At 42.7% G+C, this 16,704-nt stretch overlaps 1 protein-coding gene across 1 annotated transcript in view; it reads left to right on the top strand.

The window, feature by feature from the left end:
• LOC120033949 (beta-1,4 N-acetylgalactosaminyltransferase 2-like) overlaps positions 1–15,354 on the top strand; it is a 55,759-nt gene extending 40,405 nt beyond the window's left edge. The window contains exons 8-13 of the mRNA XM_038980351.1: positions 421–598; positions 698–784; positions 3,357–3,538; positions 6,852–6,995; positions 7,788–8,019; positions 14,983–15,354. Coding sequence (XP_038836279.1) covers positions 421–598; positions 698–784; positions 3,357–3,538; positions 6,852–6,995; positions 7,788–8,019; positions 14,983–15,167 — 1,008 coding nt within the window. The 3' untranslated portion in view covers positions 15,168–15,354. The remainder of the gene's footprint in view (positions 1–420; positions 599–697; positions 785–3,356; positions 3,539–6,851; positions 6,996–7,787; positions 8,020–14,982) is intronic.
• Positions 15,355–16,704: the final 1,350 nt, after the last annotated feature.

Raw genomic sequence — 16,704 nt, 5'->3', positions numbered from 1 at the left:
GTTTTCCTAGCTAACTGCCTATTCACAGACAGTTTCGCAAATATTAAAGGCAAATGTTCAAATTTAAAGTTTTACCATGTAGAACAAATCTTCCACCTACTTTTCACATTTGTCTACAATGACAGTAATGCTAACACGTTTTGTCCTCCAAAAGATACAAATCATTTTTGAACTGTACATTTAAACGCTAAATCTCAATTCAGTGTTTTTCTGCTTCAATCTAACTTTTAACAGCTACTTAATTTTAATACACCCCTGAGGAACTTAATTGATTAGAGAACGAAGTATGCAGATGCTAACGGGAACCACATTGATTCAACAACTGTACAATCACATAAGTTCCATAGAAGTGGGAAATGGTCCATCTGCTCAACCTTTGACCTGAGTCTATGAAAACGCTATGGCGTTATGTACCTGCAGGTGACTCTGAGTGTGTCCAGTGGTGTCCTGGCCATCAAGGCCCTTGGAGAGGGGGACAAAGAGGGACAGGTAGAGAAAGAGATCACTGTCCAGTCTACCAGCCTATCTGACCTCAACAATCTTCTGGGACGAATTACCTACACCAGCACTGTGTACCGGATGAGGACTGGAGACTTGGGTAAGGCCATCGATCCAGCTTTCCTACCATACCCATGTCTTCCTCTCCACATGATCTGAGACCATCATATGACACCACCCTTCCCTGCTCTTTCACCAGCTCACTTCACGTTTGAACACCATGAGGCTGTCTTCCCCATTGTCATCCAGCAGACATCAGTGCCCGTTTTATATGACATAGGAAACGGTGAGATCCCCCTTTATTCCCTTGTAATGTAGCCAGTATCTGAAAGTGAAATTGGGGATAATGAATCAACCATAGGGGGAGGATCAAGACTCGGGATCAGAGTGGTGGGGATAGACATAAAGGGTACACTAAAGATAATGTGATTGTTAATTTGTTGTTTTTGGTCATGAAGCTTCTACAGGTATGTGCAAACGGCGGCGTCTTTAAACTGCAAAACTTATGGCTATCGGCAGGTACCAAGATTAGGTCATCAGGGAGAATTATGACATCACCCCTCATATGATGAAAATATGAAAGCAGAACAAACATGCTGTCAGCTTGCCAAATTCAACATTCCATAACCCTACTTCCTCCATTCCTGAACAGTTGAGCTTTAAGCATCTTCATCATGAGTCCAAACTCTGCTGTCTTACCAACTTCAACCTGCCATCACTGAACTGCTATCAGCAATGTTGGTGTATTGACATAGTCGGGTCCAAAATTATTGGCACCTTTTGATAAAGAGAGCTAAAAAGACTATAAAATAAAAAACACTGAGTTGCTGTATATTGTATACAAGAAAAGAGAGAAATTGTTATTTTATAGTAATATAATTGCTCAGAAATAGATTTAAGAAGTAAAAAAGATAGGGGTCAAAAAATGATTGTTTTCAACACTCGAGGACCTTTCCTAAAATGCTTTGTGAGTTTGGATAAGACATTGGGAGGGATCTTAGACCATTCCTTCATACAGAATCTTTACAGATCCTTGATATCCTTCATCCTGGTATTTGGTCAAGTTCATGATGCCGTTGTCCATAAGGGCCCCTGGACCAGTGGAAGCAACAAAAAAATCCCCATAATATCACAGATCCACCACCATAACAGTCCGTGGGAACAGTCTGTGGGAAGTCAGATGTTAAATAAAATTTAATTTCAACTTCCTCTGCCGGTTGTCTGGTAACACATTATTAAACAGACTTTCCTAATGTGACAGCCTGTAAGGTCAGTGAGAAGGTTTTGTGCATGCAGGAACAGTCATGTATGCCTTTTTTTTACATAATAGTGTAGGTTAACAGGGAGAATAAACCAATATGAAAGTTATCAATATCTTATTGAACTATCAATATTGGTGCCTACCACTAGCAAACATTGTGTATAAAACCTTAAAAGGACACCTAATACGGGATTTCACGTGACTGAGAATACAGATATGCATTGTTGGTCAGAGATACCTTAATTAAAATGTAAAAAATTGCATCTACTTTGCATAGAGTGGTTCATTGTGGCGTGTGAAATGCTGTCCCACTCCTCATCAACGGCTGTGCGAAGTCGCTGGATATTGGCGGGAACTAGAACACGCTGTCGTACACGTCGATCCAGAGCATCCCAAATATGCTCAATGGGTGATATATGGTGAGTATTCCGGCCGTGGAAGAACTGGAGCATTTTCAGCTTCCAGGAATTGTGTACAGATCCTTGCGACATGGGGCTGTGCTTTATAATCCCTGTGATATGGGGCTGTACATTATCAAACATGAGGTGATGGCGGTGAGTGGCACGACAATGGGCCTCAGGATCTCGTCACGGTATCTCTGTCCATTTTTAAAATTGCCATCGATAAAATGCAATTGGGTTCGTAGCTTATGCCTGCCCATACCATAACCCCGCCGCCACCATGTGGCACTTTGTTCACAACGTTGACATCAGCAAACTGCTCGTCCACACAACGCCATCTGCCCAGTACAGTTGAAACCAGAATTAATCCATGAAGAGCATACTTCTCCAGCATGCCAGTGGCCATGGAAGATGAGCATTTGCCCACAGAAGTTGGTGACGACGACAAACTGCAGTCAGGTCGAGACGCTGGTGAGGACAGCGAGCATGCAGATGAGCTTCCCTGAGGCGGTTTCTGACAGTTTGTGCAGAAATTCTTCGGTTGTGCAAACCCACAGTTTCATCAGCTGTCCAGGTGGCTGGTCTCAGACGATCCTGCAGGTGAAGAAGCCAGATGTGGAGATCCTGGGCTGGCATGGTTACATGTAGTCTGCTGTTGTGAGGCCGGTTGGATGTACTGCCAAATTCTGTAGAATGACGGAGGTGGCTTATGGTTGAGAAATAAACATTCAATTATCTGGCAACAGTTCTGGTGGACATTCCTGCGGTCAGCATGCCGATTGTACGCTCCCTCAACTTGAGACATCTGTGGCATTGTGATGTGACAAAACTGTACATTTTAGTGGCCTTTTGTTGTCCCCAGCACAAGGTAATGTGTGCACTGTGTAATGATCATGCTGTTTAATCAGCTTCTTGATATGCCACACCTGTCAGGTGGATGAATTATCTTGGCAAAGGAGAAATGCTCAATAACAGGGATGTTAACAAATTTGTGCACAACATTTGAGAGAAATACGTTTTTTTTGTGGAAGGAAAACTTCTGGGATCTTTTATTTCAGCTCATGAAACATGGGACCAACACTTTACATGTTACGTTTATATTTTTTTCATTATACAAATCAAACAGACACGTCCACCTCCAAATGCAGTAGGTTCTCGGATGTCGCTGCATTAAACCAGAGATTCTCTCATTGCAGATATCAACTCCCGGGTTACCATCGTCACCAAGACGTTTCTGAGATACACCGAGCTGCAGGTCCTCATCAGTAGCATAAGGACCTATTACAAGGACATCAAAATCATCATCGCCGACGACAGCCTGGAGCCACAGAAAGTGAACGGCTCCAACATTGAGCAGTACATCATGCCCCCAGCACAGGTACAAGCTGGTTTTGGTCAAATTGAAAACCTCAAACTGGACATTCAACGTGAATTGATGATGGACATAAAATACATGTTGAGCATGTGTGATTGAATTTGAGTTGTAAGGAATAGAAATAACATTTTATTGAAATGTTATTGTCTGTTATTAATTAACCCAGGTGTATGTATTTGTCTCCAGGAGCAGATCAGTGCAATAAGGGCAACCTGCCATAGACTTACACTTACAGATGTAGGATCTTAATTTGAGCCAGTTTGCTACAGCAGGAAAATAATCTTGCAGCAACAGGAAATGTGGATTATAATTAATGGACATTTTTGTAGGGGTTGATTCTTTTTTTTTCCCCCGTTGGGGCAAGTTTTGAAGTGCAAATTACAAACGTTAGCTGTGCAGGAAAATTCTCAACAAATGAGTAATCAAATTAAGATCCTACATCTGTAACAAACTCCAGTCGGCCACACTGGAATTGAATAAAAATACATTTGAGAAGAACGCAGACAACCACCAAAGCCTTGAAGTTTGAATTGTCATTATCAGCAGCAGTCAGACAAATGAGCAGGTTTAGGCAACAGCCTTCGTAAGCATGCACGTTTATTTAGATGACGTCACATACGTTTTTCTCATTCATGGTGGCTATTGTTGAAACAAAAGGCTTGTTTAAATGGCAGCCCAATTTTGATAATTTTTTTCCCTCACTAATTGGTCTTTTGGCCAATCATATCAGCTCTGAAAAAGAGCTAATGTGAAAAGATCTAATGTGATTGGTCAAAAGACCAATGAGTGGAAAAAATATTACAATTGGGCAGCCTGCTTAAACACAGCCTACCTGGCTCTAACGTGTCCTTTGTCCTGATCTTGTCCACCTTATTATTGTGCCCACATTTTTAGATGGGTGTAGACCATTAAAAGACTCATTGTGATCTAATTGTTATCAGATCTTTATGACCATCTCCCGAGGAAGACGAGCATTCTGTCTGGATATCTTACAAGTGTAGATGGATCTGGACAGTGAAACCATTTAAATCATCATTATCCCGCCCTCTAAAATCATTGACAGGTGATGCCATTGACTTATGGCATCTAATATGTCTTAAAATAAATATTATTTAGAAAGAATATCTGTCATATTTTGAATAGAGGGAGGCACTAGGATATGGTCACGATGCAGACACAGTGGAAGGTTAAGAGACATTTTACTACCATGTGCAGATGCAAACGGTTACGATGTGGACATGTGGGTAGCAGGGGTGGAACCCCACCTGAAATATGATTGCTTCCCCATTCTCATTGGGTCAGAGCGCTGTCAATCTGGCTCAGATTGTAGATGAAATGTCCGCAATCAGCAGTTAAGTGGTTTTGTTTTTCTTCCTCCACATTGCGCTCTAACGTTCGTTCTAACTTTAATTATCACCCCGTTCCTGAGAGGTAAGACTGTTTCCCTTCACAATGCTCACCAGCCACGCAGGCGACATTAGAAGGTACTGTGACAAAACCGCAAATGAAGAAATGCAGATATTTTTTTACTGATCAATATTTGTATGATGGGTTTCAGTCACTTACTGATGCAAATACAAATTGTTACGCCTTTGTCATTTGACATATTTTCTTATTAGCCTTATCAACATAGAAACTGGTTGTAGTTTTTGTGCTACTATTGTTAAAAAAGCTATTCTGTAACAATATAGATAAAACCACTATTGTTTGTCAGTGTCAGGGTAGCTTGTCATTTTGGGCATTTTGTGTGGTATTAAAAAATATTATGCTAACTCCAGTAATGTAAATTGCTTTCACCAATCTAACCATATCAAAATCAGATTTTATTTTGATTGTCAATATACACGGAGCAGTGGAGGCTGGTGGGAGGAGCTATAGCAGGACAGGCTCATTGTAATGGCTGGAATGAAATTAATTAGTCCAATTCTAGCTATTACAATGAGCCCATCCTTCTATAGCTCCTCCCACCAGCCTCCACTGAGACTTAGTGTACAAAACATAAAGAACACCTTCCTAATATTGAGTTCCACTCCCCCCTTAATATAATAGTTTGATTAAGACATTCGCGTGCTTTGTAAGAAGAACGATTTCCATAACAATCCTGTTTCCATGGACACACCTGAAATCAGGCTAACTAATGCTACTTTGATAAATGCAGACAAACGCCAATCACACTAAACGTTCTACCACAGCGAGCATGCTATTTTTGGGAAGCGTGTTTTATTCTGAGTACGGACATATAAAGTTTGCATGTGAACTACTTCTAAGAGCCATCCATTGTTCCGAACACACTTCACTCGCGCTAAAGAGGGATGCTCGCTCGGCTGGTGGTATCACATGCGCAGATCCAGTACCTCTGATATAAGGTGTTTACATGTCGTAATCATTTGAAAGATTGCTCAGAAAACCAGGTGTTTTAATCGGCGTATGCTTACTTAGATTTTGACCTGACGCCGATTTAAGATAAACAGAGTAAGGTGACTATTTTACATGACTATTGCATAATCTGCCTACTACCATAATCAGTTTAATATCCAATTATTAGCGTGCATGTAAACATACTCACTGATTTGAAGTGGATTTAACAAGTGACATCAATAAGGGATCATAGCTTTCACCTGGTCAATCTCTGTCATGGAAAGTGCAGGTGTCCTTACTGTGTTGTACACTTGGTGTATAATCATGCCAACCATTGTGAAGCTGTTTTGGAATTGTTTAAAAGTGTTTTTTTTATCATGTACATAAGAAATGTTCAATATGAAGAAAAGCAGTATGACAATGTGGCATAAGCTAGAAATAATAGGTGCATGCCAATTGTTCTCCTACCGCTAGAGAAATTTGTCAGCAGATCTAAAGAACATTCTATTTCAGTTGGTGCAGGGTTTCCTTTTCTATGTTATACAGGTGTAGGATCCTAATTTGATCACTGTTGCTGTGAATTTTCACACACCGTAAGAAAATACAGATGAGCTTTGGGATTTACATAAATTCACTGAACCTGTACTAACACATGGTTATATTAACAGTATTGCACTTCTTTAGTGTAATTTTAGCCAGCTAATACCCTAATCACCTATCAAGCAACATGATGTACTAAATGTTCAAATCCCTTTGCTGCAGGACTATTTTGCGATGACAGTGCTGGTCAAATTAAGATCCTACATCTGTATGCCTTTCGAACCCTGCACCCAAAGACTTTTGATGATGAACTGTTGAGTCAGGAACACATTCTGCTGTTAACAAGTTTACCATTCTTTTATAGGATACTTTCATCACAGATTACAAAGTAATTTTGAGGACATTTTCCTTCCCAAAGGGCTGGTTTGCTGGCAGGAACCTGGCTGTCTCTCAGGTTACTACCAAATACTTCCTCTGGGTCGACGACGACTTCCTGTTCACAGACCAAACCAAGATCGAGAATCTGGTGGAGGTGATGGAGGCCACACCAGAACTAGACGTGGTGAGCAGAGTAACTGTAGCCTGATTCCCCCGATATGTCACCAGGCTAGAACAAGTATTAACTGTTTTGCTTAGACTGGGGCTGGAATTCAGTGCTAACACAACTCCAAATCAACACTTTCTCGTCACAATATTGATGGTGTGAAGAAGAAAAAAATCCTGCTTCAGACCGACTAAGCTATCCACAACTCTGGATCCAAGTACCTGTCTGACCTCTACCCTCCTGCCCCACATGCACATTTCACTCCTCCAGGTCCATCTCCCTTCAGCAGACTAATAACTATGTGACAGGGCTTTCAGTTGAGCGGCTCTGCGGCTGTAGGACGTACTGCCATACACTGTCAGGGCTGCAGAGTCTCTGTCCTCGTTTAAGGCACAGGTCAATACCCTGCTGTTCAGAAAAGCTTTCAAGGACCTCTGCTAATTCTATTTTCAAAAGGGTTCCAAAATGGTTCTTCAGCTGTCCCAATAGGATAACCCAATTTGGTTACAGGTAGAACCCTTTTGGGTTCCATGTAGAACACTCCGTAGAACGGTTTCTACATGGAAACGAAACGGGTTCTACCTGTAACTAAAAATAGTTAATCAAAGGTTCTCCTATGGGTACAGCAGAATAACTCTTTTAGGATCTAGATACACTCTTAGGGAGGGGGAGTGCTATGTTCTCTGTTTTGGATTGTTTTATTCAATTTTCTTCTACACATTGGGTCTGAGATGTGCTTTACAAATGATAAAAATAATAATAATTATTACTACATGTGGACCTGATCTGTTCTCTGCCTCCTGTGATCAGGTGGGGGGCTCTGTGGCGGGCCACGGCCAGTTCTACTTCTCTCTGGTGTACGAGGAGGGTAATGGGGAGGACGGGGGTTGTCTGAACAGAAAGGGTGCAGTGAAATACCAACCTGTTCCAGGCTTCCCCACCTGCTCCTTCACCAGCGGGGTGGTCAACTTATTCCTTGGTCGCACCGACGCCGTGCGCAAAGTGGGCTTTGACCCCCGGCTGAAGAGAGTGGCGCATTCAGGTTGGCTTGAATTTTTATTTATTTATATATATTTAACGTGTAATTATCCAGGAAGTCTCGCTGAGGTCTGAAGATCTCTATTTGGTGGGATACTTTTATTTTATATACATACAGTACCAGTCAACAGGTTGGACACACCTACTCATTCCAGGGTTTTTCTTTATTTTTACTATTTTCTACAATGTACAATAATAGTGACGATATCAAAACGGTGAAATAACCAAAAAAGTTAAATAAATCAAAATGTATTTTATATTCTTCAAAGTAGCCATCCTTTGCATTGACAGCTTTGCACACTCTTGGCATTCTCAACCAGATTCCTCGAATGCATTTCAATTAACAGGTGTGCTTTGTTAATTAAAAGTTAATTTTTGGAAATCAAATCAAACTTTATTTGTCACATGCGCAGAGTACATGAAATGCTTACTTACAAGCCCTTAACCAACAATGCAGTTCAAGAAGAGTTAAGAAAATATTTGATTAATTGTTCAGCAGATTTAAGGCTTGGGGGTAGAAGCTGTTAAGGAGCCTTTTGGTCATAGACATGGCGCTCCGGTACAGCTTGCCCGGCAGTAACAGAGAGAACAGTCTATGACTTGGGTGACTGGAGTCTTTGGCAATTTTTGGGCCTTTCCTCTGACACCGCCTAGTATATACAGTGGGGAGAACAAGTATTTGATACACTGCCGATTTTGCAGGTTTTCCTACTTACAAAGCATGTAGAGGTCTGTAATTTTTATCATAGGTACACTTCAACTGTGAGAGACGGAATCTAAAACAAAAATCCAGAAAATCACATTGTATGACTTTTAAGTAATTTGCATTTTATTGCATGACATAAGTATTTGATACATCAGAAAAGCAGAACTTAATATTTGGTACAGAAACCTTTGTTTGCAATTACAGAGATCAAATGTTTCCTGTAGTTCTTGACCAGGTTTGCACGCACTGCAGCAGGGATTTTGGCCCACTCCTCCATACAGACCTTCTCCAGATCCTCCAGGTTTCGGGGCTGTCGCTGGGCAATACGGACTTTCAGCTCCCTCCAAAGATTTTCTTTTGGGTTCAGGTCTGGAGACTGGCTAGGCCACTCCAGGACCTTGAGATGCTTCTTACGGAGCCACTCCTTAGTTGCCCTGGCTGTGCGTTTCGGGTCGTTGTCATGCTGGAAGACCCAGCCACGACCCATCTTCAATGCTCTTACTGAGAGAAGGAGGTTGTTGGCCAAGATCTCGCCAAGCCCCATCCATCCTCCCCTCAATACGGTGCAGTCGTCCTGTCCCCTTTGCAGAAAAGCATCCCCAAAGAATGATGTTTCCACCTCCAGTTTAGACCAAAAAGCTCTATTTTTGTCTCATCAGACCACATGACCTTCTCCCATTCCTCCTCTGGATCATCCAGATGGTCATTGGCAAACTTCAGACGGGCCTGGACATGCGCAGGGGGACTTTGCGTGCGCTGCAGGATTTTAATCCATGACGGCGTAGTGTGTTACTAATGGTTTTCTTTGAGACTGTGGTCCCAGCTTTCTTCAGGTCATTGACCAGGTCCTGCCGTGTAGTTCTGGCCTGATCCCTCACCTTCCGCATGATCATTGATACCCCAAGAGGTGAGATCTTGCATGGAGCCCCAGACCGAGGGTGATTGACCGTCATCTTGAACTTCTTCCATTTTCTAATAATTGCGCCAACAGCTGTTGCCTTCTCACGAAGCTGCTTGCCTATTGTCCTGAAGCCCATCCCAGCCTTGTGCAGGTCTACAATTTTACCCCTTACACAGCTCTCTGGTCTTGGCAATTGTGGAGAGGTTGGAGTCTGTTTGATTGAGTGTGTGGACAGGTGTCTTTTATACAGGTAACGAGTTCAAACAGGTGCAGTTAATACAGGTAATGAGTGGAGAACAGGAGGGCTTCTTAAAGAAAAACTAACATGTCTGTGAGAGCCGGAATTCTTACTGGTTGGTAGGTGATCAAATACTTATGTCATGCAATAAAATGCAAATGAATTACTTAAAAATCATACAATGTGATTTTCTGGATTTTTGTTTTAGATTCTGTCTCTCACAGTTGAAGGGTACCTATGATAAAAATTACAGACCTCTACATGCTCTGAAAGTAGGAAAACCTGCAAAACCGGCAGTGTATCAAATACTTGTTCTCCCCACTGTAGGTCTCGGATAGCAGGAAGCTTGGCCCCAGTTATGTATGGGTCATACACACTACCCTCTGTAGCACCTTACAGTCAGATACCGGGCAGTTGCCATACCAGGCGGTGATGTAACCGGTCAGGATGCTCTCGATGGTGCAGATGTAGAACTGTTTGAGGATCTGGGGTCCCATGACAAATCTTTTCAGTCTCCTGAGGGGGAAAAGGTGTTGTCGTGCCCTCTTCACAACTGTCTTGGTGTGGTTGGACCATGATAGTTCGTTGGTGATGTGGACACCAAGGAACTTGAAGCTCTCGACCCGCTCCTCTACAGCCCCGTCGATGTCCCTTTGTAGTCCGAATTTCTCTCCTTCTTAATGCGTTTGAGTCAATCAGTTGTGTTGTGACATGGTAGGGTTGGTATACAGAAGATAACCCTATTTGGTAAAAGACCAAGAACAGCTCAAATAAGCAAAGAGAAATGGCAGTGCATCATTACTTTAAGATATGAATGTCAGTCAATCTGGAAAATGTCAAGAACTTTGAAGGTTCTTCAAGTGCAGTCGCAAAAACCATCAAGCACTATGACAACACTGGCTCTCATGAGGACCGCCACAGGAAAGGAAGACCCAGAGTTTCCTCTGCTGCAGAGAATAATTTAATTTCAGATACCAGCCTTAGAAATTGCAGCCCAAATAAATGCTTCAGAGTTCAAATAACAGACACATCTCAACATCAACTGTTCAGAGGAGACTGTGTGAATCAGGCCTTCATGGTCGAATTGCTGCAAAGAAACCACTACTAAAGGACACCAATTAGAAGAAGATGTGGGACCAAGAAAGACGAGCGATGAGTTGGACCGCAGAGTGAAGGAAAAGCAGCCAAAAAGTGCACAGCATATGTGGGAACTCCTTCAAGACTGTTGGACAGGCATTCCAGGTGAAGCTGGTTGAGAGAATGCCAAGAGTGTGCAAAGCTGTCATCAAGGCAAAGGGTGGCTGCTTTGAAAAATATATTTGTATTTGTTTAGCACTTTTTTGGTTACTACATGATTCATATGTGTTATTTCATAGTTTTGACATCTTAGCTATTATTCTACAATGTAGAAAATAAAACTTGAATGAGTAGGTGTGTCCAAACCTTTTACTGGTACTGTATATACACTGCTCAAAAAAATAAAGGGAACACTGAAACAACACAATGTAACTCCAAATCAAGCACACTTCTGTGAAATCAAACTGTCCACTTAGGAAGCAACACTGATTGACAATACATTTCACATGCTGTTGTGCAAATGGAATAGACAACAGGTGGAAATTATAGGCAATTAGCAAGACACCCCCAATAAAGGAGTGGTTCTGCAGGTGGTGACCACAGACCACTTCTCAGTTCCTATGCTTCCTGGCTGATGTTTTGGTCACTTTTGAATGCTGGCGGTGCTCTCACTCTAGTGGTAGCATGAGACGGAGTCTACAACCCACACAAGTGGCTCAGGTAGTGCAGCTCATCCAGGATGGCACATCAATGCGAACTGTGGCAAGAAGGTTTGCTGTGTCTGTCAGCGTAGTGTCCAGAGCATGGAGGCGCTACCAGGAGACAGGCCAGTACATCAGGAGACGTGGAGGAGGCCGTAGGAGGGCAACAACCCAGCAGCAGTACCACTACCTCCGCCTTTGTGCAAGGAGGAGCACTGCCAGAGCCCTGCAAAATGACCTCCAGCAGGCCACAAATGTGCATGTGTCTGCTCAAACGGTCAGAAACCGACTCCATGAGGGTGGTATGAGGGCCCGACGTCCACAGGTGGGGGTTGTGCTTACAGCCCAACACCGTGCAGGACGTTTGGCATTTGCCAGAGAACACCAAGATTGGCAAATTCGCCACTGGCGGCCTGTGCTCTTCACAGATGAAAGCAGGTTCACACTGAGCACATGTGACAGACGTGACAGAGTCTGGAGACGCCGTGGAGAACGTTCTGCTGCCTGCAACATCCTCCAGCATGACCGGTTTGGCGGTGGGTCAGTCATGGTGTGGGGTGGCATTTCTTTGGGGGGCCGCACAGCCCTCCATGTGCTCGCCAGAGGTAGCCTGACTGCCATTAGGTACCGAGATGAGATCCTCAGACCCCTTGTGAGACCATATGCTGGTGCGGTTGGCCCTGGGTTCCTCCTAATGCAAGACAATGCTAGACCTCATGTGGCTGGAGTGTGTCAGCAGTTCCTGCAAGAGGAAGGCATTGATGCTATGGACTGGCCCGCCCGTTCCCCAGACCTGAATCCAATTGAGCACATCTGGGACATCATGTCTCGCTCCATCCACCAACGCCACGTTGCACCACAGACTGTCCAGGAGTTGGCGGATGCTTTAGTCCAGGTCTGGGAGGAGATCCCTCAGGAGACCATCCGCCACCTCATCAGGAGCATGCCCAGGCGTTGTAGGGAGGTCATACAGGCACGTGGAGGCCACACACACTACTGAGCCTCATTTTGACTTGTTTTAAGGACATTACATCAAAGTTGGATCAGCCTGTAGTGTGGTTTTCCACTTTAATTTTGAGTGTGACTCCAAATCCAGACCTCCATGGGTTGATACATTTTATTTCCATTGATCATTTTTGTGTGATTTTGTTGTCAGCACATTCAACTATGTAAAGAAAAAAGTATTTAAGAATATTTCATTCATTCAGATCTAGGATGTTATTTTAGTGTTCCCTTTATTTTTTTGAGCAGTGTATGTTATTTGTTTAGCTTCTTGATTATTTTAGGAGGGAGACTTGGCCAGTATGTGTTATGTACAGTTAAAGTCGGAAATTTACACACACCTTACCCAAATACATTTAAACTCAGTTTTTCACAATTCTTGACATTTAATCCTAGTAAAAGTTCCCTGTCTTAGGTCAGTTAGGATCACCACTTTATTTTAAGAATGTGAAATGTCAGAATAATAGTAGAGTGATTTATTTCAGCTTTTATTTCTTTCATCACATTCCCAGTGGGTCAGAAGTTTACATACACTCAATTAGTATTTGGTAGCATTGCTTTTAAATTGTTTAACTTAACTTCCACAAGCTTCCCACAATAAGTTGGGTGAATTTTGGCCCATTCCTCCTGATAGAGCTGGTGTAACTGTGTCAGGTTTGTAGGCCTCCTTGCTCGCACACGCTTTTTCAGTTCTGCCCACAAATTTTCTATTGAATTTGAGGTCAGGGCTTTGATGGCCCCTCCAATACCTTTACATTGTTGTCCTTAAGCAATTTTGCCACAACTTTGGAAGTATGCTTAGGGTCATTGTCCATTTGGAAGACCCATTTGCGACCAAGCTTTAACTTTATGACTGATGTCTTGAGATGTTGCATCAATATATCCACATAATTTTCCTACCTCATGATGCCATCTATTTTGTGAAGAGCACCAGTCCCTCCTGCAGCAAAGCACCCCCACAACATGATGCTGCCACCCTCGTGCTTCACGGTTGGGATGGTGTTCTTCGGCTTGCAAGCATCACCCTTTTTCCTCCCATCATAACGATGGTCTTTATGGCCAAACAGTTATGTCCAGAGGACATTTCTCCCCATGTGCAGTTGAAAACCGTAGTCTGGCTTTTTATGGCGGTTTTGGAGCAGTGGCTTCTTCGATATAGGACTCGTTTTACTGTGGATATAGATACTTTTCTACCTGTTTCTTCCAGCATCTTCACAAGGTCCTTTGCTGTTGTTCTGGGATTGATTTGCACTTTTCGCACCAAAGTATGTTCATCTCTTGGAGACCGAACGCGTCTCCTTCCTGAGCGGTATGATGGCTGCGTGGTCCCATGGTGTTTATACTTGCGTACTATTGTTTGAACAGATGAATGTGGTACCTTCAGGCGTTTGGAAATTGCTCCCAAGGATGAACCAGACTTGTGGAGGTCTACAATTATTTGTTTCTGAGGTCTTGGCTGATTTCTTGACTTTCCCATGATGTCAAGCAAAGAGGCACTGTGTCAGAAGCTTCTAAAGCCATGACAGCATTTTCTGGAATTTACCAAGCTGTTTAAAGGCACAGTCAACTTAGTTCATGTAAACTTCTGACCCACTGGAATTGAGATACAGTGAAATAATCTGTTTGTAAACAATTGTTGGAAATATGACTTGTCATGCACAAAGTAGATGTCCTAATCGACTTGCCAAAACTATAGTTTGAACATGAAATTTGTGGAGTGGTTGAAAAAAGAGTTTTAATGACTCCAACCTAAGTGTATGTAAACTTCCTACTTCATCTGTATGTAGATATACAATATGAGACGTGCACAATGTGTGTGGCGGCGGTATCGTATAATGTTGAGTGTGTATTTTTCAGTCTGTTGGTATTGTTTATAGCAGTACTGTGTGTCTAAGACAATTTTCCCACCAGTGTCATTAAAGTTTATCCTATGCTAAGACGGCCGTTAAATCCCCGTTAAAAACCGTTGCACACATTTTACATTTACATTTGAGTAATTTAGCAGACACTCTAACCAGAGTGACTTGCTGGAACAATTAGGTTAAGTGCCTTGCTCAACGGCACATCGACAGATTGCAGCAAGTCTGTAAACTATGTCAATAGGAAATCTGGAAAGCTGTGTCAATAAGAAAGACAGATGGACAAATTCGAGCGTGATGTTCCGTTTCAGTGTTGTTGGGTTACGTGTGGTAAGTTTGGAAAAAGTCAATTGTTTCTACAGATGATTATGAACATGTTGCTTTTTTTTTTAACCCAAGTTGCTGTTCTTACACAAGGCACTGCTGTCTTTGGTAATTCATATTTTCTCCATTCCATTTTCCCTGTCCATATGTCCGTTTCAGAGTTCTTCATGGATGGGTTGGGCAGTTTGCTGGTTGCCAGCTGTAGTCATGTCAGCATCGGCCACCAACCCAAAATTGAAAACGCAAAGTACTCGTCGTTCCGACATCAACAATCAAAAGATGTGGAAGAGAAACTAGCCCACCACTTCTTCAAGAACCACCTGAAATGTATCCGTTATGGATAGTTTACAAATAATTAAACGGTGAAAATAGTGGTGCAATAGTGAGGTGCACTATTCCAAATGTGTAATCGCGGCATCCCGTCTAGTGGTGCAGTTCTCTTCAAAAAATGTACAGGAAGCAAATGAGTATGAGGCGACAAAACCAGTATCTTGTTTTGACTGTTTGTGGGAAAAATAAAGGTTTTACAGAGTCAAATTTAAAACGGTCTGAAAACTGTCACTCTAGGTACTTTCTCCTCTACTGAGTTCTGTGCTCACTAGTGATAAAGAGTATAGTAGACAGTTGTGGTCAAAAAGTGATTTATGAGTTATTTCTGTGTCCTGTGTTTATGCCCTTTTTAAGGATATCCTGTCCAGATGTTCTCGCTATTTCGGGTGTGCTTGTGTAAATTGATAGGGCACCTGTCTGAAATAAAGCACATGTTTGAAATCAAAAGTAATGGACTGGTGATTGTGTGGTGAAGTGACCTTGTTGAACTTAAAGAAAATGTGTTTGACCATTTGAAACAGTTGAATTTTTGTAGTGAACTTATGGAGCTGCTCTGTAGTGAGCTTGTGACCCTTCTGTAGAGTGGAAAAAGTCATTTCTAGGTAGGTCTGCCTGAGTAGAAGTAAGTGTTAGACTTGTCCTGTGAACACTACGAGCGACAAGAAACCTCGAGAGCGAAACGACAGAAAACGTGTCTCCTAGACCAATTCTAGGTGTATTGTGACCTTCATGTCTGGGCCACGATGACAAAACCATCGATGCCATTCTTTGTGATGCACCGGATTGTTTTAATGGTGTGATTTGATATGAGTGAAGGCCATATGGGTTACATTTTCCAACCGAACGATTCATCAGTGAAGATTTTCACACACAGCTGCCTCAACACCCTTTTTTAGCCAACAAACTGGAGTTTTTCCTCCTGTGTTTCGCATGAGAGAATGGCTTAAGATAAGACTTGCTCTGTCAGATCGAACAGGCCCAGGGATTAAATAGCTCTTACTCTGGACCTCTATCTCTCCACCCCCCCAAAGGTGTGTGTGTGTGGGGGGGGGGGGGGGTAAATATCTCAGATGGGGAGGAGTGAGGCCTAAGAGGGTTTTATAAATTAAGCATCAGCCAGTGGGTCTTGCGACGGGTATGCAGAGATGACTAGTTTACAGAGGAGTATAGAGTGCAATGATGTGTCCTATAAGGAGCATTGGTGGCAAATCCGATGGCCGAATGTTAAAGAACATCTAGCTGCTCGAGAGCACCCTTACCTGCCACTCTATGAATTATGTCTCTGTAATCTGGCATGGGTAAGATGGTCATCTGAATCAGGGTTAGTTTGGCAGCTGGGGTGAAAGATGAGCGTTTACGATAGAGGAAACCAAGTCTAGATTTAACTTTAGCCTGCAGCTTTGATATGTGCTGAGAGAAGGACAGTGTACCATCTAGCCATTCTCACAAGTACTTATATGAGGTGACTACCTCACGCTCTAAACCCTCAGAGGTACTAATCACACCTGTGGGGAGAGGGGCATTCTTACCAAACCACATAACCTTGTTCTG

The sequence above is a fragment of the Salvelinus namaycush genome, chromosome 41, assembly GCF_016432855.1.
Source record: "Salvelinus namaycush isolate Seneca chromosome 41, SaNama_1.0, whole genome shotgun sequence".
Lineage (NCBI taxonomy): Eukaryota > Metazoa > Chordata > Actinopteri > Salmoniformes > Salmonidae > Salvelinus > Salvelinus namaycush.
Note: the sequence above shows the minus strand (reverse complement) of the source record. Positions and strands in the feature narration are given on the sequence as shown.